The 24,419-nt window shown below is 37.3% G+C and overlaps 1 protein-coding gene across 4 annotated transcripts in view; it reads right to left on the bottom strand.

The window, feature by feature from the left end:
* Positions 1–6,431, bottom strand: part of LOC308703783 (nucleolar protein 4-like) — a 73,469-nt gene extending 67,038 nt beyond the window's left edge. The window contains exons 1-2 of one of the 4 annotated variants that reach the window (XM_081387692.1): positions 5,623–6,402; positions 2,767–2,805 (exon numbers count right to left, since the gene is read on the bottom strand). In XM_081387692.1, coding sequence (XP_081243818.1) covers positions 2,767–2,805; positions 5,623–5,970 — 387 coding nt within the window. In that variant the 5' untranslated portion in view covers positions 5,971–6,402. Of the gene's footprint in view, positions 1–2,766; positions 2,806–5,622 lie in introns of all 4 variants that reach the window. The other 3 variants (XM_081387695.1, XM_081387694.1, XM_081387693.1) reach the window with 3 other exon arrangements.
* Between the last annotated feature and the right edge of the window lie 17,988 nt (positions 6,432–24,419).

The following is a 24,419-nucleotide window of genomic DNA, read 5'->3' as shown; positions in this document are numbered from 1 at the left end:
AGTGAATGTGAAAAACTCTTGCTCTTTACTGGCTCTGAATGATTAACCACTCAGATCATTGTCCTCATACAACATCTAAACCAACCGACACACACATGCAGACACTAATCTTACCAGCTGCTCCCCTACACCTGCTTTTTGTGTGTGTATGTGTAAGAGATATTTGAGCCCCGGGTAACAGCGATTGGGGGGGGGTGGGGGTGTTGTGAGGTTACTCATCTTTAGTGTCCACATGAAAGAGAAAGAGGTGCATTGAGAAAGAAAGATGAAGTTTGCTTTCTTGTGACAAAGAAACTTAATTTTGTCAAATTAGCAGATCAATTAAAGTTCTCTTTCTAAAATGACCTGGACGTAATTGTGTGAAAGTGTCCTGCAGTCCATTTCTTTGTTGAAATTCTGGACCTGACTTTTACATGCAATTCTGATATTATTTCTCGCAATTGTGAGTTTATATCTCGCAATTCTGAGAAAAAAGTAAGAATTGCGAGATAAAAAGTCGCAATTACCCTTTTTATTTTTTATTCTTGGCGGAAGCAAGCTTCCATAGATTACTGATAAATGGCAGCAAATAAAATTAAAAACTATTTTGTCTACATAAATTCAAACTAAAACACTAAACTAAAATCAATCATTTTAAATGCTACAAGTGAAATTTTTATATAAAAATTATACAATAATAATAGCCTAAATTAATATTCATTTTTAGATTTGCTAAGGAATACATATATATTGTTGTTAACTTCACTATTAAAAATTGTATTCGGTAATTGAAATAAAGCTGAATAACTTAAATGTTAGATGAAAACTCTAAACTTAAAAGAAAATTATAATTGTAAATAAATAAGTTGAAGTTGAAGTAGTACGATTTCTAAAACTGATTTAGAATTATAAAAAAATAAAAGCACATAAAAAATATTAATAAATAGTGTAATACTATATGAATAATACTAAAATAACATTAACAGTGATTCAATTATTAGTGTTTTTAAAGATTAATGTTAAATTAACATTGATGTAAAAATAGAGGAAATAGGCAGACTGATACCAATAAAATAAAAAATTGACTGGCCAATACGGTACCAGTATATTGTGTATTCCTGTTCTCATCAGATAGCAACTTACGAATTTTAAAAATGTTTAAAGAGAGAACTGCCATTAAAAACGGCTAAAAATATTTCATAGTCTGCAACTGAACAGAACAGAGCACATGGTTCTTAAAACAATCATGGCACAAAATGCTGAAAAAAAAAAAAAAAACAAAAAAAAAAGACCAAAAATGCCCATCCCTATTGGAAATGGTGGTAAACACGTCACAGCTCACTGACTGTTCAGACAAACACAGCAAACAAACCACCTCCCACTCCATCTGCAGGGGTACGGCCCATGATGATATCAATGATCACAAGCACATTCTCTCCTCATACACCTGCACATGGCCGACCACAAACAACCATCAAACATTCCCACCCAGTGTGTGCTGAGGGAGGGTCTTTCATTAATACAAGATAATTTAGCTCAGCGTTTGGGGCTCCTTTAGGTCACAGAGATGAATGGACTGATAAAACAGGCCATCCCAGTTGAGATGCTCCCTTAGGCAGAGCAGAGGCTAGACTACGCACACACATACAGCTAAGGACAGAGAGAGACATATTTTACACATTTGAGGTAGGCAAAATGAGTTTGCAATGTGTATTGAAAAATCAAGAGCTTGTGAATCAGAATCAAATTGAACAGGGGAATCTGTATTAACACTCAGCTTTCAACAACTTTCAATATTTTCTTTTAAAACACAAAGACACGCAATCATTTTTAAGCGTGTAAGTGTCCAAATACTTTTTGGGGTCACTGTGTTTGACGTTTTTATGTTGTCAATGTCTTGAGATTTCCACTATCCTGTCCTACTCCACCCCACAAAATAAAAGAAGCTTTAGGACAAAATAAGCAGAAGAGAGAACAGTGTTCTTCTGCAACAGTTGCTCAGTGTGTTTGGAGAGAGAGAGAGAGAGAGAAAGGGAGGAAAGAGAGGAACGTTAGGGGCTATTAATAGTGTCCACAGACGCTGGTGTCAACTGCATGTGATGGCTGTGTGACTGTTTCCTCCAGCCACCTCTTTCTCCCTCTCTCAACATCATTTCTTCTTTCTCCCTCTCCTGAAATCCCCTCTGCTTTCTCCATTTCGTTAAACGGAAAAAGTCGACACTTGAGAAAATGTGTCGATAAATGGCATTTCCATCAGCTATACCGGTAACCGCTTTGAAGCGCTAAACCCTTTTTTTTTTTTTTCACCAAAAAAATAAATAAAATCGTTGGATGGAAACCTGGCTATTGTCATGTTTCTGTCCTGCGCTGATATGAAAAAAAAATCCTTCCATCTTTCATTCTTCTCCTCTCAAGCGATTTCACCTCGTCATTCTCACTTAACTCTCCAACTACAGGTCATTTAAGGTGAGTTATTGAAGACCCGTGTTCATGTGTGGATGATGTCTGCTGTATTCACACTATTTTAAGCTGACTGTTTTGATGAGTAATACTGTAAGTGACGCGTCTGAGAGAAAACAGTTTGTCAGACATAACAATTCATTGTACTCGTACCGAGCTTCTGATCGGTCCACTCAAGCATCAAACTACTACTACACACAAGCACACCAATGAGGTAAATAACAGAATGCAGTACTGTAATTAGTTTTCACTTAAAATCAGTGTAAAAGGACATTTTAGATATACAAATGATAAAGGAATGGTTAACTTGTATCATTATTTACTCACCTTCATGTTGTTCCAAACCCTTTGCTGTTGCTTTTTTCCCTATGGACACAAAAGTAGAACTTTTGAACTTTTTTGGAGCAGCTCTTCCAAAGCAGAACAGGTCATAGTCGCTAGGAGCCGCGAAGCTCCAAAAAAGGACAAAAAACACCAAAAAGACACCATAAAAAATCATGTCAGTGTCATTTTAGAATACAGTATCATTATGGTATTTTATATCAGTTTTCATTTTTAATTTTAGTTCAAGTTTTAGTCATTTTGTTATGTGCTTTTGACAGTTTTATTAGTTTTTGGTAATATTGCTATATTTAGATTTAATTTATTTTTGTCAGTTTTAGTTTTGATCCTTTTAATACAATTTATTTCAGTTAGTTGCCAAGGCAAGGCAAAGATTTTTTGAGTTATGTTTTTTCCTTTAATATTTATCATTTATTTTATTTCAGTTACTGAAAACTATTAACAGTTCAAAATAGCAACACATGGTCCATGTTACTTACTATGTTAATCACTATGTCACTGGAAAATAGCAGCATATCATTTCTTTAGACAAGTCTAAATTTGTTTCTCACTGAAAAAAAGTGACAGCATATGGTTTGGAACAACATGAAGGTGAGTGAATAATGATCTGGGGTTAAGTTATTCCTTTAGAACTCAAACAAGAGAATCGGGTCACCAGGTGACCTTTGCCAAGTTCCATTTAATCAAAATTTGTATTACAGGTCTAAGATTCTCCTTTTCTCACATCTGATGTAAAACCTCCAGGCAATGGCCATGATATGAGCATGTTGATAGACAAGATCTGCTTCACACAGATGCTCTTGAGTGTGAGTCTGGCCTCACAGCTTTGTTTTAAGCTGAACTAACCAACAGGTCAGAGTGTCTGGATCTGCGATCAGGATCTTGTGTTACCAGTGCATATTAGTACGAAGTCTCTGCACTGCTTATCGAATGGTGAGGGAATCACTTTCTCTCAGTTCACGTCAATTAGCCCCCCCTGAGTGAACTGAAAGGGAGGAATGTCTCATAAAGAAAGCAGAACACACACATACCCAAAGCAAAGAGAGTGAGCGAAAATAGTATTTGAATAGGACAAATCTGGGGCAGCCGCTTCATTATGAGGGTACACAGAGAGCATCCATCTTAACTTTTCCATCATACCACTTTCCTTTCCTTTATCAGTGAAATGTTCAATAAAATGAATCTTCATCTGGGCTCCTGATTATTCCATTTGTTCTGTTGAGAGCTGACCTGCTCACCTCGTCTCTGCCTCTCTATCTCTCCCTATTGCTCTCGTACAAACACACACTTCCAGCTAGCCTTTTCACCAATAATTCCACACACTGATATTGTCTCACTAAGCTACACAGGTGAACTAAATCGGCAGGTGTGTTTAGGTTTGGTCAATTATTATAAAAAAAGTCAACGGCTTGGAAACCTGAACTCTTCAGCTCAGAAAGACAACATTATTAAAAACATGCATTTTTTCCCCCTCTAAAACAGGTCTCAATACATAAATGCTGTTCCTAATGATAAAATGCAAAAAAAGAATAAATGCACAAATGCACAAATTTGGGCTTTCAAAAAAGATGCTGTTTCTAAACTGATCCATACATTATCATGAGAAAACGTATAACACTTTTATGAGTTGGAAATTCCATATGAGTTCAACCGATTTGATTGTATGAAAACAAACGCTTTAAAAAAAATAGGCTAAGCATGAAGGTCCACCATCAAACCTCTCGGGTGAGATTGTACGGATTAATACAAATGCCCACCAACTCTCCAAAATGTAAAATAGTTACGAATTATCATGAGAGTGTGTTTGTCTAATTAACCCCAAACAGACACATGTGGGTCAATGATAATGGTGATGAAAAGGGAAAAACTGATTTCTATACCAATTGTTTGATCTACTCATTTAAAAAATGTCAAGTACTGTAACCATCAAGTGAAAAACTTTCCATGCACTTTGAATACACTTGAGTTTACTCAATGAATACACTACTCAAAAGATCAAGGTAACAAAAATGTCAAGTACTGCATAATCAAGTAAAAAATATAAGAGGGTTTCTCAGGACTACTTGAACTGAACAATATGTGCCTTCACATAAAAAGCTAAAATATGTTAGATTTTGTTCAAGCTTTTTTAACACTCATGAAGATCAAACGTTTTCCTCTCTCTGTTGTCTGGTTTCCTTGTCACATGACAACAAAATGTATTCCATGCTGGTTACAATACACTGACTTTTCAAAACCATATTTTTATCACTACTACTACTACTACTACGAATAATAATAATAATAATAATAATAATAATAATAATAAAGTTGATTCAACATAATATGCCAAAGCATTTATGCCAGCATTAAAAAAAAATTCAAACAGAAATTGAAAAACATTCAGAAACCGAAAACAACACCAGAGGTGCTCAGGTTATGGCCTGTATAAATACTATATATATATATATATTTTTTTTTTTTTCTTCTTCTTCTTTTCTTCTAGCAGACCATCTTAAAAGCACATTTCACAACAAATGGTCATCAGCTGTAAATTTCATTAATATTCTGAAGGGTAAATTGGTGTCGATTGTTTGTTAGTGACTGATAGTGATAACAGCTTCCGGACAATCGGGTGGCGGAGCTGCCACCGTTCCCGTGGATACCGGGCGGAGTGACACGAGAACAAGTGGTTACCGGAGACCCGAGAGTGAAATGAACTCCACTACAGATACAACCGTGAACAAGATTCACCGGTAAACATGTGCGCCATTGTGCGTCTGGCGCAGGATTTGCATAGGCAAATGTCGCGCACGATTACGCGTTTGATAAGCAGACGGGGAAAAGAGCACCCATACTAACCGTTGCCTTGATGGGGACGTACAGGACCGGTCTGTCCGCTGCCCCGTTCTCGCTCTCGCTCTCGCTCGGCTCGCTGTCAGTGTTGCCCACCTGGAAACCTTTGGATTTCACCCAGAACTTAAATTTGGCGTTGATGTGGTTGCTCTCGATATAGACGCCCTCCGAGTCGTCGCTCTGTAAGAGGGTCTGCAGAATTTTGTTGTATTTTCGCCGGGTGACGGTCTTTGTTTTGCCGGAGTCTCCGTAAGTGCGAAGGCACCACTCCTGAAAATCACCAAACATCTCCGCCTCGGACACCGCGGGGCTTCGGCTCCTTCTCGTTAAATCCGTCCGTTTTTTGGTTGACATGGCTTTGTCGGTCCTCCTCCGGAACGAAAGAGGCTTCGTAAAAAATGTTAGATATGTAGCTCCTATTATGCCGCGAAAACAAATGAAAATATTCTTCAAATTGCAGTGTGTTTGTCTAGCCTCGCACCTGTTAACGGAGCCGTTTCTTCTGTCCCACAGGGTGGCAAACAAATGACAGTCCCGCGTCTCCTGTTGAGGAACTGAAAGAGGGGCCGTCCTACAAACGGCTTTCGCCCACCTGTAAGCTGAGGCTAATTAAAACAAACAGTATTTTGTCTAAATACGACGATTAGGCTGTGTTAATAAACGCAGAAGTCCAGGGATTGCTATAATAAGGAGCAAGTGGTCCTCTCAGCGTTCGTTGAAGCTCGGCTCAGTAAATGAACTGCTGCTCCACCTGAAATCGCTCTCACCACCTGTTAGAATAAGCTCGAGCCTCGACGCTCATCGCGCCTCTTCACGCGGAGGACGGGATTACAGGTGCGTGTAATGTGAGGTTTATGAGGAATACTAACAGATACACGAGGTGGTGGGATGGATGGCTTTGAGCGGCGTCCCATACGCTGTGGGACAGTCCAGATCCAGGAAGTGCAGGCGTTCAGATAGCCCAAAGCAAGCAACACAAAGCAGACGAGTGTCCCGAAAAATAAAAATAAAAATCGAGGAAGTTATTGCGTTTAAATGTTATTGGTTTATAATATATTTTATTTTTTTTGTAATTTATAAAGTAGACCTACTGTATCCAAGCAAACCGAGTTTAAGCAGCATTTACAATGAAATTACATTTGCTGACATTTTTTGAATTTTATCTATAGCCTATATAGGGGATATATATATATATATATATATATATATATATATATATATATATATATATATATATATATATATATATGTGTGTGTGTGTGTGTGTGTGCGTGTGTGTGTGTAAATAAAGCATATCTCAAACTCCATAATCACACCACTGCAGTAAATCACTTGCATCCAGTCATTAATGCAGTAAATACATAGATGGATGAAAATTAAAGGCTTAGTTCACCTTCAATTTTCAAAAAAAGATAAATTACTCACCCTCGAGTGTGTGAATATAGAAACATGCAATGTTAAATAAAAATATGAGATAAAAGTGTAACTCTATATATGTGTGTGTGTGTGTGTGTGTGTGTGTGTGTGTGAACTGTGCAGATAAACCTCACTCCCCTGATCTCAAGAGGTGCTCAAGCGACTGACAATAGAGACAGCTGTCTTTAGCCTCCTTATTATAGCGCCCGCCTACCACCCTGGAGACTCGGGTTCGAGGCCCGCACAGAGTGGGTCTAACAGGACCTGAGGGGTTACATTGGTGCTGTGACCGGATGGGAGTGAGTGTAATGGAGGCCAGCTGTGCATGTAAACCTCACTCCCCTGATCTAAAGAGGTGCTCTAACGACTGACGCTAGCGACTACAGTCTTTAGCCTCCTTGTTAGAGCGCCCGCCTCCCACCCCTTAGACCCGGGTTAGAGGCCTGCACAGAAAACTGAAATGTATAGCAACTATGAGACCTTCAATAGTGTGAACAGGGCTTTACACAGAATACGCTTCATTATTTTAAAAACCGAACAGTTCCACTGAAGGTTGACTAAAGGAGATTTCAGTGAGAGATCGGTATTGTAGTGTTGTCCTTTATGTATTAAAAACTCCTCATTAATTTATATTTTCACTAAATTAGCTTTCCCAGCTCAGTAGCGCATGGTGCTAACAATAATAAGGTCATGGGTTCGGTTTTCAGTGAATGCATGTGCTGATAAAATGTAGGCTATACCTTGAATTGAAAAAATTATTTAAAAAAAAGTGTTAATATTTTTTTTTTTTTTTTAAATCTGGGTACAGTGTCTTGATGACTAGATGTTGTTAACTTTAATTTAGATAGATGTGGTCCTGAGGAAAAAAATATTTTCATTGATCATGAGTTTGTTCTTTCATATCTTAGGAGACTTAATTGAGTTCTTTAAGTATCAATGTTGTCTCAGATGTCTGTCTTAAAATGCCTACGAGAAATAAAAATAGAAACAGCTGAGACCATCATAGACATACTGAGCTTACTATGGATACCATCTTAGAAAATCGTAGAAACTCGAGACAAAAAATTTGCAGAGATAAAAAAAAAAGGCTCCATTTGCACTCTGATCTACTGAGAGATCTGCTTTATGATTTTTCATGGGTACACACACACACACACACACACATACGAATTAAATTCATTAATGACTCGGACAAAGTATTTTCCAACATAAAGATATGTAAAATATAAGAATAATTCAAATGAATTAATATTAATCTTTAATATAGCCTCATGGGCAGCGCATGTTGAGCCATTGTGCTTCAGGCAACCCCAGTTTGCATTCTGGCTCACAAACCTTTCCCGATCCTGCCCCCCTCTCTCTCCCACTTCACTTCCTGTCTACTCTACCCTATATCGCAATAAAGGCAAAAAATAAAATAAAAATCTTTAAAAAATATATATTAATCTTTAAATAATCAACCAACCAATATTCATCTAAGTGATTAGCGAAATAATTACTACTGCAGATAATGAAATAATGTGGGCGATCGAGGAGACCTTGAGTGAACAGTGAGCATGGACATTCTGTGCTGGGCTGAGTGCATTTGTGTAACTCCATGTGTCTGAATCAGACACAACATGCAGATACACATTCAGTGTGCTGAAAGTACGAAAAATTGTGTGTCATGTTTAATAGGAGCTTTCAAAATCTTTAACAAAAACACATATAATTGATGTTCCATGAAAATGAATTTTTTGACATTTCTGGACAGAATACATTGAATACAGTTTTGTGACTTTTTGTCCATGTCTGTTAGCTTTGAAGCCATCAGTACACTATTGTATGTCTAAAAATGTAATATATATATATATATATATATATATATATATATATATATATATATATATATATATATATATATATATATATATATATATAATTTTTTTTTTTTTTTTTCAGGAAAACAATCAAAACATATTGATGTCATCCTGCACAACAGAGATTTTTGTCCAATGAAATGCCCTCATGAAAGAGTGTGCCACACCCTTGTCAACTACCAATTCACGGTTCATGACCCTACTGGCTAAAAAAGGATGACCCAAATTTCCTGTTTTAATAGAAAACACATCAATAGACAAATGAAAATTGTGCTTGTGCACACAGGAATTCATATCGTATATCATCATATACAATGCATGTCAGTCTGATTTTAAAGGGTTTTTAGTCATGTGTAGCTAAAGTATGTGTTTGTGTTGTTGTTGTTTTGATTTACGAAAAACAAGTGAAGATTAACAATAGTTTAGGACTTGGAAATTGGTAATCCTAAATGCTCCCTCTCAGCAAAAGTTATCAGTGGGCACAGGGAAACGTAGCACTAGAACGAGCTGTATCGAAATAGCCTTTTGCTTTGGGAAGTGAAAGTGGGTTTCAAAACCCTGCTGACTCCCTCCCTGCCTCTTTTTCCCCTTTTCAGCTGTGACCCAAGAGAGAAGCGAGCATCTGCTTCCAGAGAAAAGTGGTCAGTCATCTGTGGTTAGCCCACTAAAGTCTCTTCCCTGAAATGTTTGTCACTCTGTCTGTCGAAATCACAACTGCTGGTTTGGGCCGCACCATGTTCCAGTAGGCCTCTCAGACATTTACGTTGTCTTCTGGAACTTTTTGGATTGTTAGTACTGTGCAGTCAGTGTGGCATGCTTTAAGCGTCCCATACTGCGTGTAGTGGAAATAAACCCCTTATTGAAATGTAAGAATGTGTTCATATTACCCACCTAACATTCTGAAACTGAATTATACGGATGTATAGTGTGCTGACTTTCTGTTATCCTCCTTTTTTCCTTGTTCAGTCTAGATGTAGCTCCACTTGAGACTGGTGATATGTGCATGTGTGTAAGGCTCTGCTCTATACAGGACTGTTTGTAAGGGTGGTATAGTTATGTCTATCTGTTGCTATGACGGCAGTCATCAGCAGAGGCTGTGAGTGGGTGTAGGGTACAGTGTGCTGCTTATCCCTGCTGACTTACTTGTGTGCACGGGTTTGTGCAATCCGGACTGCTTCCATTACTGCAAATGTGAAATGTTTTATGCTGATCATGTCGATTCTGAAAATCAGATGAATTTCAAATTTAATTCAACAAATCAATTCATATGCAGACTTGCACTATATGAAATTTGCCATCTTCAATTTTTTATTTCGTATTTTTATTATTTTAGTTTTTTTTTATAAATGTTTTCTTAATGAAATGTATGCATCATATTTAAACAAACTCATACATTTTGCGTAAAGCAAACTGCGAAACCTGAGTGATTAACTTTACATTTGTTGTCTATAAGTTAATTTCCACATAGTGCTAGCCTGGGAAAACCCAGACAACTTCCGCAAATTTAGATTTGCTCTGCAAGTAGTCTGGCAAAGAGCTCATTCAAGCCCATTTCTAATCCGTCGAAAACGCGGCACCAATCAGAAATGTTGAGGCGGGCTTTACACGATGACGATCGCTCTGATTGGTTTAGGTCTATCCAATTGCGCCCATTGAGCGACGTCCGTTGGTGAAGCGCAGCAACTTTTAAATGCATTATTATATTCAAATTGCAAACACACGAGGACAGTCTCCATGAAAGACCCACTGGCAGATTAACGTGCTACTACATTTCTCTCCGAAACGGTAGGAAATTAATTTAAGATTTAATAGAGGATTTTAACTGTGACAAGATGATTGACAGGGCAGTTTACGTGACGGGATGCACGCAACAGATCCGTCCGATATAGATGACGAAGTAGTATGTCCCAAAGCTTGCCTACTTTTTTGCTATACATTCAAAAGTAAATACCTTTTCTTCACAAAAAGAGTACATACTTTTATGGCGTAGTGTAACTTAGGTGAATTGGGACGCAGCATATGGCTTTACACGATGACGATCGCTCTGATTGGTTTTAGGTCTATCCAATTGCGCCCAGAGGCATTTGAGCGACGTCCGTTGGTGACGCCCCTTTGGAAATGAGTTATTAATGAAGCTTTGCCAGACCATAACTCAGTTACTACTGAGAATGGTCTGGTTTTAACCAGGCTAACATAGTGCCTTAATATTACTGAAATACAACATGGAAAAATAAAAACAATTGGTGAAATTATTCACAACTGATTCCCGCCATGTTTCATGTCTGCACACCCCTTCCCAACATTTTTTACAAAAGTACAATATAAAATTAAAGGATAAAAATAAAATACAAAAAATAATATAAATCAATTTCACACTTTTAAAGGGATAGTTCACCCAAAAATGAAAATTCCATCATTAATTACTCGCCCTCATTTCGTCCCAAACCCGTAAGACTTTCGTTCATCTTCAGAGCACATATGAAGATCTTTTTGATTAAATTTCTGTCCCTCCAAAGACATCTACGCAACTACCACTTTGACGCTTCAAAAAGTTAATAAAAAGATCGTAAAACTAATCCGTATGAATTGAGTTTAGTCCAAATTTTCCGAAGAGACACGATCGCTTTATATAATGAACAAATTTAATTTAGGCTTTTATTCACGTTTGCAGCAAAAAAAAAAAAAAACAGCAACTATTATTGCCATTTCTTCTTGCCCGCCGTCCACCATGTTTGTTTAATCTAAAAGTCATGTTTGACCGCAAGAGTTCACAGGCGGGGAATCACTGACGGATGCGCATAATCTTCAGGAACATTAACATTTCTCTGTTCCTGCTCCACTTCATCTGCCAGTAAATGTCTCGCTCTTAATAGCTCTGCCGCCGCCATGTTTCCAACACCTGGCCCCGTCTTGATGCAATGATTGACAGGTAGGGGCGGGGACGTGATTGGCTCGGATTGCATTTTCAATTCCGCTTTGAATTTTGCTGCATTCATTGTGGGACATTTAATGAAAATGCAATCGCAAGTGTCTTAACTGAGTTTAAATGCAATTAAGAAAAATAACATTTAAATGATAATTTTGCTTAAAAATTTTGCTTGAACATGTTAAACATTTCTAATCATTTCTGTAATTCAGTATTAATGTCTTTAATACTGTATAATACATTAAAATATATGTTTAAATTAAATGTTAAAACTAGTGTAGGAAATTGCCATTTTGCATATTACATTTAAAATTGAATATTGCTACCCATATGCTTCCATATCTAATGAATAAGTATTATCTTTAAAAAGGTAGTAGCTAAAGAATAAGTACCACTACCTAATGAAATAGATACTAATATCTAAAAAAATAAGTAGTAGCATAAAAAGATACTAGTATGTTTTAAATATTAAATGTTAAAGGGGTCATATAATGCCATTTTTGTACAAGCTAATATGATTCTTTAGGGTCTAAATTAAAAGTTTGTAATATACTTTAATTAAAAATTCTCATTAGTATTGTAAGAAAACACTAATTTTACCTGGTCAAAAACAGCTCTGTTTTCAGCACGCCGTTTGAGTGCATGTGTCTTTAAATGATAATGAGCTTTGCTCACCGCGCCCCTCTGTTCTGTGGGTACACCGTATTAGACATTCTCTGACCGTATCTAACACAATAACCACGTGTTATTCGTTATAAACGTGGGATTATGAATTATATTGAGAACGTCGTACATAGAAAACATGCCGTAATGTACCCTGAGTGTAAACCTTAGATGCATTCATCGTGAAGCCTGCAGCAAGGTTTGCAAATTTCGCAAAGATTAATATAAATACTAATATAAAGGTTAATAAAACATTACACTCACATCTTCTGGAGGTTCAGCAGGAACACGTTGGTACCGATCCGTTTTTTCTCGTTTGTGAAGCTGTCTGGTGTGAAATGATTCGCGCAAACATGAAAGCACAGACGATCGTGGGGAATCCCCGTGAGGGAATCCCCGCGTCAATCCTTTGGGCATATTGCTTCAAAAACAAAACTCAGCCACTGCTTCTTCAACGGCTCGGATTTAGGAACATCCAAATGACTGCTGTGTTCCTTATTACATCTAAGAACAGAACATCACAATCGCTTAGACGCCATTCTACTCCAGCATATCAACAATGGCGGACTACTATGACGACGGCTGTCACAGCTCGCTCAGGGCGGGTCTTGTGTTGAAACACGGCTGTCAATCAAAATAGCGGGAGGGGCGTACGATCTTATGACGTCACAATATCGAACGGCTTGATTTCAGAGATGGTCAAACATATAAGGAGATTAAAACAAAACCACTGGATGGATTTTTATCATGATAGGATGGTTGTGTACAGGCACTGCCAACAGACATTTCAGTGCAATCAACTTGTAAAAGTGCATGTACCATTATATGACCCCTTTAAAACGGCTTGCCATAATGGTTTCATATCGTTTCGTTTTTTTGCTAGATAGTTTTTACGCAATCTATCAATATGGAATAAAGCAAAACCTGGACAGCTTACATGTAACAAGAGCATTATGGAGTGATCCTATGAGATAAAAATCTCTCACCAAGTAGTACATTTTGTATAATCATCAACCCACTGAACCATCTTTGAAGTTTTAGAAGGGAACATTCACAGCAAACGTTCCAGTGTCGGTCCGGTTGCGTGCCAGCTGCCTTATGCACAAACACAGATCTCTAGCCCCATCTTTCACAGGAAGCTGAACAGGGGGAACTCGAGACATGTCTGTCTTGATCAATATCTTATGGTGTCATCACATGGGCTTAGTGTGGCTGAGAATCGGTTGTGTGTCAGGGCAACAGTTGAAAATAAAAGTACTGAAATAGATTTGGAAAGATACAATGTTGAGAGTGACAGATGTAGTGTGAGACTAAGGTAACAAGACTATATTGTGCAGAGCAATCTATCTTTTCACATCTCAAACAACTTTCTTGGGAAAACATCAGATATCATATTTTTTGCTTAAATATATGTAGTGTTTTGGAGAAGGTATATTGTTTATATCCTGACCTGTGTTCTGCATGAATGCTATCACAAACACAGATGAACCGTTTTCAGTGCCGATTCATTGTTTCTGTTTTGCGGTGTCCCATTGGCAGAAACTAGGGCAGCTCTGGTCTCTTGAAGCTCTGTGGAGCCAAACACCCATCAATCCCATGCGCTGCACCTCATTACCGGGCTGTCCTAAGACTGTACACAACCATAATAGCTGTTTAACGATCCTCTATCCATCTTCCATAATCAAAATGGTGCCTGGAGATACCAAAGACCATGCACTTTAAATGTATGTGTCATGTTGCTCCTATGGTCTTAGAGAAAAATAATAATAATCAAGACGCTAAGCACGACAACCTGTGTGAAAAAAAAAAAAAAAACTTTTTACCTGTGTGAAAAGATCCCTTACTGCCATTCTAAATTGTATCAAAAGTAGAGCCAGACCCATATAGTGACCTATGAATACTGTTGACTGCAATGTTAGCATCTATGCTAGCAATGTGCTTGATTGGCTGAGTCTGAGAACTTGTGCAACTCTAAAACTGAGTGTGGTTTGGTCTTTGAATATATGCATTCAATTTTAGAGCATATACATAGTATATGTTTCATGTTGAACACAGTTTCAGCCTTATTCAAGACGATATTAGTGAGAAAACCGTGACAGTCTAACTTAATGGGCAGTCATGAAATCAGTTCACTCCATGAAGGCAGTTTTCATTCCTGTTTTGATGTATTTCCTATTAAAACAGGAAGCTGGGGTGGCCATATTGAAGGGCTTGTCCTTTTTTAAATTGCTAATATTATTTAGTTTAGCCTATATCACAGCCGAGAACCATGATTTTTTGCTAATTGCTATTAGTCAGACGTGATATTTCATCAATGTTTTTGGTTCTTTTTTTTCTTGGAAAAGAAAGACTATTCATCTTAAGTGTTCATTTAAAATTGTATAACTTCTAAAGCTTAATTTGGTCAACTTTAAGGTGTACACTAGAATATAAATGGTCTCAAAGCTAAATACGTGGACAAAAAATCACATAATACCAATTTTGTTCAGCTACAGGGAACAGATGTATTATTTCTATTTCTGTCATATGAGTCATTTTACAATTAAGGTACATTTCATGTCCTTTTATGATTCTTATTTTTTCTAACACTTTTCTTCATACATATCATATTAATGCTTTAAGGGAATGCATATTAAAATCTCACATAGATTTTTGTGCACCCTATGTTTCAGTTTGAAACATTACTTTGATGTTCCTTAAATGACAGCTTTTGCAGTAAGTGAATGGGTTCAATAATGATTATAAAACGGTTAGTTCAACTTCCAGTCCTTGATTCTGATTGGTCAATAGCTGTGTTTTATTCATGATACAACACGACTATGACCGCTTCACCAAACGGTTATATGTATCACTACACAACACCCCTAGCAACCACTCTTAGCAACTTAAAGGAGAACTCTTGAGCTTCATACGTTTCATTGAAGAATGAAAGAATATGCAGTTTTATTATTTCATTTGATGATTCAATTTCTTACTTAAATGCTGTTTTTAGTGTTAACTTGTACAGTTCTCTGTCCATACTGTCAAAATAAGTCAGAGTAGCAGTAGAGTAGCCTGACAACGTTAGTAGCCTACAGTGGTACCATGCCAGTGACGTCATCGAACACGGCTGCGCTCTGATAACAACAAATGTAAATTTCAGTATTGGGAAAAACTTCATATATGTTTTGTTTTTAATATTATTTTTTAATTAATTTGTTTACAATTTTAATAACCAACATGTTATCGAATTATATTTTGTTCGTTTCAGTTCCCCTTTAAAGGTGCCATAGAAACTCTGCAGAAACATTTTTTGTTTTGCTGGTTGAAAGTCTCCTCATATCCTGAAAGCAATCACTCTGTTAAGAGGTCTAAATTTATTTTTCATAAATGTATGCCTTCTGTGGAAGGCGTAGGACTACAAAATGTTGCGTTCTGTCCGAACGGTCCTATAGCATATGTTCCCTCCCTGTCATACCATACCACTGCGCAGGCTGTTCACGCAGACATATGAAGTCATAAGCGTGTTCACGTACGCTGTGCAGGCAGAGCGAGAATGGCAGACAAGCAGCAACAACCAAACTTTCCTTCTGAACCGACAAGTGGCACTGGCAAAGAATCTAATACCTACACTGTAAAAACTAAAGGAGCCTCAAGTATCCTGTTGGATACTCAAGGAACTTCAAAATGTAATTTTGGTGCCTCAAAGCTCTTTTTCCTATAGTAGGGTTACTGGAGGAGCATTGACAATCTTTGAGGTTCTTGCTGGAACTTATGGGATCCTTTAAGCACTTTGTATTTACTTCAGAGGTTCTGGAGTCACCTTTTCATTACCATGAGACCTCGAAGTGCTTTGGGGGAAAATAGAGGAACTTAAATGCGATAAAAGGGTTATTGGAAGATCTTTTAACATTTAAGTGGTTCCTGGAAGATCTCTTATGTTAAAGCCAGCATCTGGAGGAACCCAATGGTTCAGTGAGGCCCGAATTAGATTATTATTCTATTATTATTATTATCCTATTATTATTATTATTATTATAGGCTACTTAAGTTTGATTCAGTATACATACCCAGGTGAAAAAGACGTACTATTAAATGTATTAAAAATGTACTTGAGTGTGTTTTTAGTAGACCTACAATACAAATATACTTTAATGCATTTTTAATACATTTAACAGTAACTATAGTCTTTTTCACTTGGGTAGCTTACATATATTTAGTATAGGCCTATTTTATTAAGTCATTTAAACCTTAAACAACAACACTAAATAATAATAATATTATATGAAGAAGAAGAACCAGGAGGATAAAGAGTTTATTCTGTCACGAAACTGCTGCTATTCCTCCGCTGTCGTCGCTTCAGTGATCCTCGCGCTGCTCGCGCGCAACAAAGCTCAGCTGATCGTCATCAGGAAAGTAACGGCTCCTCTCATCAGCTTCCGCCGTTTATTCGGCTCTCCATTACAAGGTTTGTAAACTCGCCAAATAAATATAAATACAGAGTCTACTCACTATATATTTAAACACACATATATATAAACTAAATTTATTATACATTACTACGTTTTTACAGTGTTTACCACTCGTTTATTGCACAGTATCTGGTATGAAGGTTTTAGCCGCGATGCTAACTACGTTGATCTAATGAACAAATGGAAATGATTGACTTATTGTCTTAGATTGATTTAGTCATTCAATTCAACATATTTTGTACAACTGTGTATTCAAATTGCTGATATTGCCTAACTAATTTAGAAAATTCTCTGATTCTTGGCGTTTGTTATGAATAACAAAAACAGGTTATAGTTTGGTCTTTTTTTGTTTAGCCTAACTTTACTACAGGTGCCCTCATTCTCTCAAATACCATTTTAAAGCCATTTACTGGTCAATAAATATTATGTTGTGAATAATCAGCTTTGTTCTTTTGTTTCCCCAGAACAACCATTACATTTCTAAAATAATCTGAACATTTCAGTGGCAACATTGAATTACAGTAAGTTACCTGCACCACATGCAAGTACTTTATTACTATGAACTTTCTCTGTGTGAAATTGTATTGTTTGACTCTGTACTTGTGTTTTTTAATCAGATACTCTCTGAAAATCTTTTCTCATGATCTCAAATCTCATTCATGTTACTCAGAAAAATAATATCACAGGTTTGATTCACAAAAAATGCTATAGACATTTTAACTCTGAATTATAACTTCAAGTTTAGTCTTTTTCGACAAAAAAAATAAATAAATAGGAAAAAGCAATTAGGCTTCAGAAGACTTGCAACACAACCCATAACACATGAGTTGTGAACTCATTGATTATTTTTAGGATCTTTTCTGGGACATTTTTGGAGCTTAACCATTTTTACATAAATTGTTGCATTGAATTGAACTAGACAAGTGTGCATAAGAATGGTTTCATGAATGATTTACACAATTGTTTTCTGCTTGTGTTTCATGCAGTGAAAGTGAATGGTGACTGGGGTTGCATTATGCCTGAGATCTGCTTTTGGGTTCCACAGATAGACAGTCAAACAGGTTTGGAACGTCACAAGGCTGAGGAAATTATTTAAATTTCACAACTATCAGTTTAATAACCTTACTAACAGTAAATTTTGTACTTTGCAGGGATCTCGGTAAGCTGAAATACAAGTTTGATCAAGAATAAAAATCCTCCTGTAGACCTGAAAATCATCGAAGTGCCTGGACCATCCACCAGAAAAGACGAAAAACAAACGTAAAACGATGCTGTACCTTTTCACTTTTCTAACTCTTTAAGTACCTCACACCAACTTGGTCCCATAGTGACATTTTTGACCACAAACGAAATTGCTGATCATGTGAATTCATATTGAAATGACTGAATTCACCAGTGAACATTCACAGAACAACAGATAATTTTACTGCACCTTAACTCTGTTTCGGGTCGAAGCCTCTACTTCTACTTCCTCTATCTTGTTTCATGAGAATACTCAACAACCATTTATGAACACTGTTGATTCAAGTCACACATTTAAGCTTTTCAAAAGCCATAGTGTACATTACAGTCTCCAGTCTAACGGCATCCCAGACTTAAACATTTTATGATTCAAAATAGCTGAATAACTAACCATCAGAGATTTCAGTATAGAGATAAAGGTTACAGCACAATTAGTGTATATTAGCACTGTTGTTTGTTTTTGGCATCTGATAGAGCTTTTGGACTTGGAAACAGTGATGTCAGACTAACCATCGGACTGAAACACAAATGTTTTAAAGTTAAGTATGTGGACATTTTTAATTAGTTCAAATGTAATTTTTTTTACATTGATTTATTTAGTGGAACATATGTGTTTCCATGCATTTTGTTGAGATGTCTTTTCTTGTTAATCTATTGTATATACATGGTTGATTATTCATGTTGCTTATGTATTATACTATTTTTTTGTGTAGTCATTGATATTAATCTGTAGTTAGCTTTTTTCCCCATGTGCATGGAAGTGTATGTATAAAAATGAATATCAAATATGTAATAAACAATTATTATTTTGTATTTGGTTCAATTTGTTTATTATAATAGAAGTCAAAGGTAACCATAGTAACAACATGAAATTAAATATAAAAAAAAAAAAATGAAATTTGGTTCCTGGAGGCACCCAAAGTGGTTCCACACAGTGCCTAATATAAGAGTTCCTCAGGAAACCTGTGTGGTTCCTCAGAGAACTGCCCCTTTTTAAAGGGTGCCTAGAGGATCTACAGACGGTTCCGCCGGTGTGGCGAAGTGAAGAACCCCAAAAGGTTCCTCCAGGCACCTTTTATTTTTACAGTGTACGATCTATATATCTTCATCGGAGCCAAGCAGACTCTCATCGTGGAAACCCTGTCATGCAAGAAATATTATTACACATGACAAGTTTTGCTAGCTAAACAAACCGAAAACTTGCTGCATCTAATTCTGAAAGCATTTGTTTACGTTTGGTATTGTATTACTGTTACTAACTGTAGGCTACTATAAAGTTTTCTCACCGGTGAATGACACATGATGTATTGCAGTAACGTCCGGTCTTCTGGGTTGAGCACGTTCATGCTTTCAGCGGGCGTGGCTTTGGATGGAAGGTGATTTGCAGGGAGGGTGGGACCAGGGGGGTAATCTTTCAGAAAAAACTGAAGCTTCCCAGGGGCCGCCATTGATTAGCAGACCATCACCTGCTGTTAGCATTCCATTGACTCCCATTCATTTTGGCGTCACTTTGACAGCGAATAACTTTACATCGGAGGCGTTTAAAGTCTCCATTTATCCATTATTTATTTCTAAAGAAACAAGAAAATGTATAAAAGGCTCCATTACCTTGTATCTTACATTATGGCCCGTAGAAGCAGTTTTTGTAAAAATAGGCTAACGATTGCGTCATAACCACGCGACTCTCTGTCGCACAGTAGAGAGATTACCGCATGGACAGGAGGAGAAGCACGCGGGCAATCGGGGGGACGTGGAGGCAAAATGAAAAAATAATTAATCAGAATACTTAGCAAAAGTTTCTTCTGCTCCAAGCTCATGGACACCTCCTACTCACACTCTCCGTCTCTGCAAGTTTCGGAAGGGGATGATTCAGATTTCTCTTGGCACAGCTACTAGAAGACTTTTCTCCGTTGAATCCAATGGGGTCGCTGTGTCCATTTCTTTATGGGTGGGACGCACGCTTTTACTGCTAGGGTAAAGTTAGCATTTTCCCAGATGTCCTACAGCACCTCTAAACATATGTTCTCATTGATATTGTTCATTGAAGGTTATAGAGTATTGTGAGAGATCGAGTAAGCGACTGTACCTGCATTTACAGTAGATATAGCATTTTCCTTCAGGTCAGTCCTATATTCGTAATAAAAAAATGCGTCTGAATGTCTGCAGCGATATCTTATCCTTTTAACGGTTAATGCATTTTCCCTTGCCCTGACACTAATGCTGCGTTCCAGTCCCAAAATTGTCATGCCCTTCACTCACTAACTTCCCTCCGTCTCGTTCACTCGGATGTACGTTATTGCTTACGTTGCACAAGTGCCCACTACTGGCGGAAACTGCAATGGGCTGAACTGGAACGTCCTAAGCCCTTGATCACTTGGAATCAGCTGTGGAGTTGATTTAAGGATTTGTTTAATGCAGCATCCAAAAGTTTATAGGTGTGTTTGGGTTGTTTAAAAAAAAAAATATATAGAATTAAGGTGATTAGATGAGATCTGTGGGGACGTCACAATCGTACTGCATTGTGGGACATATAGGTGCCTGAAGTGTAGATATGAAGTAGACTCGCTCCCTCGGTCAAAATCGAGGGAACGAGGGTCTGTCCATATAAACTAACCTCTTCCACTTCAGGAAGAGGAATGCACTTCAAAATGGCAGCAGGGATTCCCCCGAGGGGAAGTGCTAAGGGAAGTTTGCAAGTGCGTGTCTAAAAGTGGATTGGAACGCAGCCTAAGGCCGTGTGTCCACCAAAGCGTTATTAGCCAGCTGAAAACGCTAGGCGCTCTGCTACAAACGCTCAGCTGTGGGCGCTTGAGAGCGTTTTGGCAGCGCAGCGTTTTTTCAGTTGAGACGGTTGAGACCGAGACACTTTGCTTGTTATGATACGGAATATCCGCGAAAGTCTTACTAGTATCTCATTTCACACATATTTTGTTTCTGTGTTGATTCTATATTAAAATGTCAATACAATATGTAATGTATTTTCTCTGGCTCTTGATTTTGTTCCGTTATTATGCTTGTTGTTGTCATCTGTTGACGTTGTACAAGCAGAATCATGTGGTGGACGCGGTTGGTCGGTGTGGTATTAGTCCCGCCCCTCCTCCACTGTGATTGGTCGGTTGGGTAAAAAGTGACAGTGATGAGCGCAGCGTTTTACCAAAAGTTGAACATTCTTCAACTCTCGGCGACCAGTAAAAAACGCCGAACGCTCAGCGCTTCAGCGTGAAAAAGACGCTCAGCGCTTCGTTACGCTCATGGCGTTTTAAAAACGCGGCGCTCCCATTGAAAACAATTGAAAAAACACGCCAGCCGCGAGTAAAAACGCTTTGGTGGACACACGGCCTAAGAGTGGACTGGAACGCAGCACTAGTTATTTGTCAGTTGTGTCTTGCTTCTCTGTCACAAGTTTTTCAGTCCTTTTAATATAAAAGTCTGCTCGACTACTGACTGACTCACTTATAAAGAGAGTATTTGCCGCCATCTAATGGCGAAATAATGTAACTTCAGTTGCTGTTCACGGTCAGGGACTATTTTTTCCAGCGGAAGGAAGGCTTTTAGTGATTTTACTAAGACTCTCAGTCAATCAGAATTGAGAACCAGAACGAACTGTTGCATAAAAAAAAAATATTTCATTTTGCTCAAAAATATTTTAACATATCATGAGTCAACTATTACTTGTAGCCTACCATATGCTACAACTAACCAAACAACCATATGACCAGCATGCAAGATGTTATTTTCTTCTGTGGTGGATATTTTGAACACATTTAGTCCTCTCAATTTTTTCCATTTAACTGACTGTCAGCTATGCTGGGTACATTGTTATGGTTTGCAATATTGTTTTATGATTTCAATTGTGGTGATCAAGATAATAACTTATGGTGTGTATACATATAGCATGAATGGAATCTTACTTGCCAGCTCATTTCAATATAACACGTCAGATGAAGACCATCAATAAATATTATAAACTAATGAACACATCTCTTTTTTTGGATCACACGCAATTAAAGTCTTCAGTTTTCCTTAACACACTTGGTCAGTTTATCAGTCCTTTTTTCATTTGTCTGAACTTTGCCCCTTACCTGCCTTCAGCTTGTGTCATGAGGTCAATTTAGCATATGTACCATCCTTACAACTGCCTGTGGGTGTTTACAGACAATATACAAGGAACGTGTTAGATGGAAGAATCAGTCGTTGAGTGACTCTCTTTTGTTTGGGCTTTGGGTTGACTCTCCTCCCCTCCCCTTTTTGTCCCTGTACTTTTTCTTCTCCTACTCTGCCCTGAACGTTTGAGAGGAGAGACAGAAATCTACTGCCATTGTCCGCAGCTTACAAGGTGTATTTTCTCTTTCTCCTGCTCAAACTATTTCTTTCTTTTTACTTCTTTTCTGTGTAGGCGTGGGTTAGTCTGTGCAGGTCATCACACAGGAAGATGTTTTTTTAGTCTCATTTGAGGTGCTACAGCACTGTGCTGGTAGCAGCGATGCCCTTGGCCTCACCTCATGACCCTTTTCTCACAACTTAAATTAGCCTCTCCTCTCTTTCTCTTACCACCCTCTACCATGTTCACATCCTTTACTCCAGTTCCATCTTTTGTAATCTACCCTTCATTTGCTTTACCCTGATTTCGACTTTCTTTCTTGTCTGGGGTCTTTTTTCAGCTAGTCAATTTTCTAATGAGACCCATAGTTCTAAACGAACATTATAGCCAATGCTGACCTCTAGTGTCCAATGCACCTAACTGCAGTTAATCAGATTTAGGATTTAAATTTTACAGATGTAAAATTTACATGTATATACATTCTGGAACTTGGTTTAGTATACAAATTATAGGCTAATAGAATATGATACAAGAATAATCCATACATCATTTATAATATAATATAATATTATATGTAAAATGTATATATACATTATAGACCTTGATTTAGTATACAAAATATAATATATGATAAAAGCATAATCCATACATCATTTATAATATAATATATACTGTAATATAATATCATTTAATTCTCACATTTTCATTGTATTTCGGTCTTGGTTTCATTTTCAAGGACTTTTAGTTTGTTTCTTTTCCTGCTTCCCTTTGTTCTGTGTTCCCGCTCTTCATTTGTTGTCAAAGTTACTAATAGACCACCTGTTTTGTATGTTGTTCGTTTGTCTGTGTATTTAGGACCTTCAGTTCTCTTCACTCTTTGTCTGGTGTTGACTTTAAGTACACACTGTTACGTTTGATTATTTTGGAATACTGCTTTTGTTTGTTTTAAATATCTTTATTTGAAATGAATCATTCTTGTCTTCATCCTTGGTGAGAAAACCCGTGACTATAATATAATATTACATAGCCTACTGTATTATACCAATATATGTAAAATGTATATGTATAACATTTTAGTGTATACAACATATAAAAGCATAACCCATTCATCATTTATAATATAAGTGAATGTAAACAGTTAAATGTAACAAAAGAAAAAGTGTGTGTAACAGTATGTTGGATCTGTGCAGCTCTTATAGTCCAGTTGGCTAGTGCACATATTAAATAATACTGTTACCGAGGTGATAAAAGCACCAAATTTTACACAAAGCTTCTTTAGGACCTCCTAAATGATTTCAGCCTAGGAGCCCAGCTGAAATATTGAAATTTAGTGTCAAATGACTTAAAAAACAATAGTAAAACTTTCAGGGTAATGGCCTTTTAAGACCACTGAATAAGCTTCCTTTTGTTAATTTGTGCTCAGGCCAGTAGATCTTCCAAATTATAAGTGTAAAACAGAGTGCCAAAACACCTTATACCTAAAAAAAGCCCTCAAAAAGCCCTGTATAATATAGGCGGAATTATTAAAAAAGGCAGCAAAAGTGCTTTAAGAGATCTTGGTTTTCTCTTTTATTTTTCAATTCAACTAGGTCATTCATATAGCTATCTACTGAGTTCATAGTTTGGTCATTAGTTTTATGTTAGGCTGCATCACATCACATTAAATCCTATTTTTGTGTGACAGTACATAGCTAGATGTACTTTCAGTAATTTTGGTTGCCTGTTGCAGGTCAGAATTCGTTCGTTCTTTTATACTTAATGTCCAACTAAGGAATACACTTGGAATACACTTGGCGACCTCTTAGAGTGCTCGGGTTGGACAACAGCACTCACTGAAGCTGAAGTAGCATCTTCTGGAAAGGCTGACTCATTTCTGAAAGCAGCACGCCTAACTCGCACCAGGCATGGTGCGAGGAGACCAAGTC

This window comes from Scardinius erythrophthalmus (assembly GCF_964197995.2).
Source record: "Scardinius erythrophthalmus genome assembly, chromosome: 15".
NCBI lineage: Eukaryota > Metazoa > Chordata > Actinopteri > Cypriniformes > Leuciscidae > Scardinius > Scardinius erythrophthalmus.
This window is presented reverse-complemented; position numbering and strand designations above follow the sequence as displayed.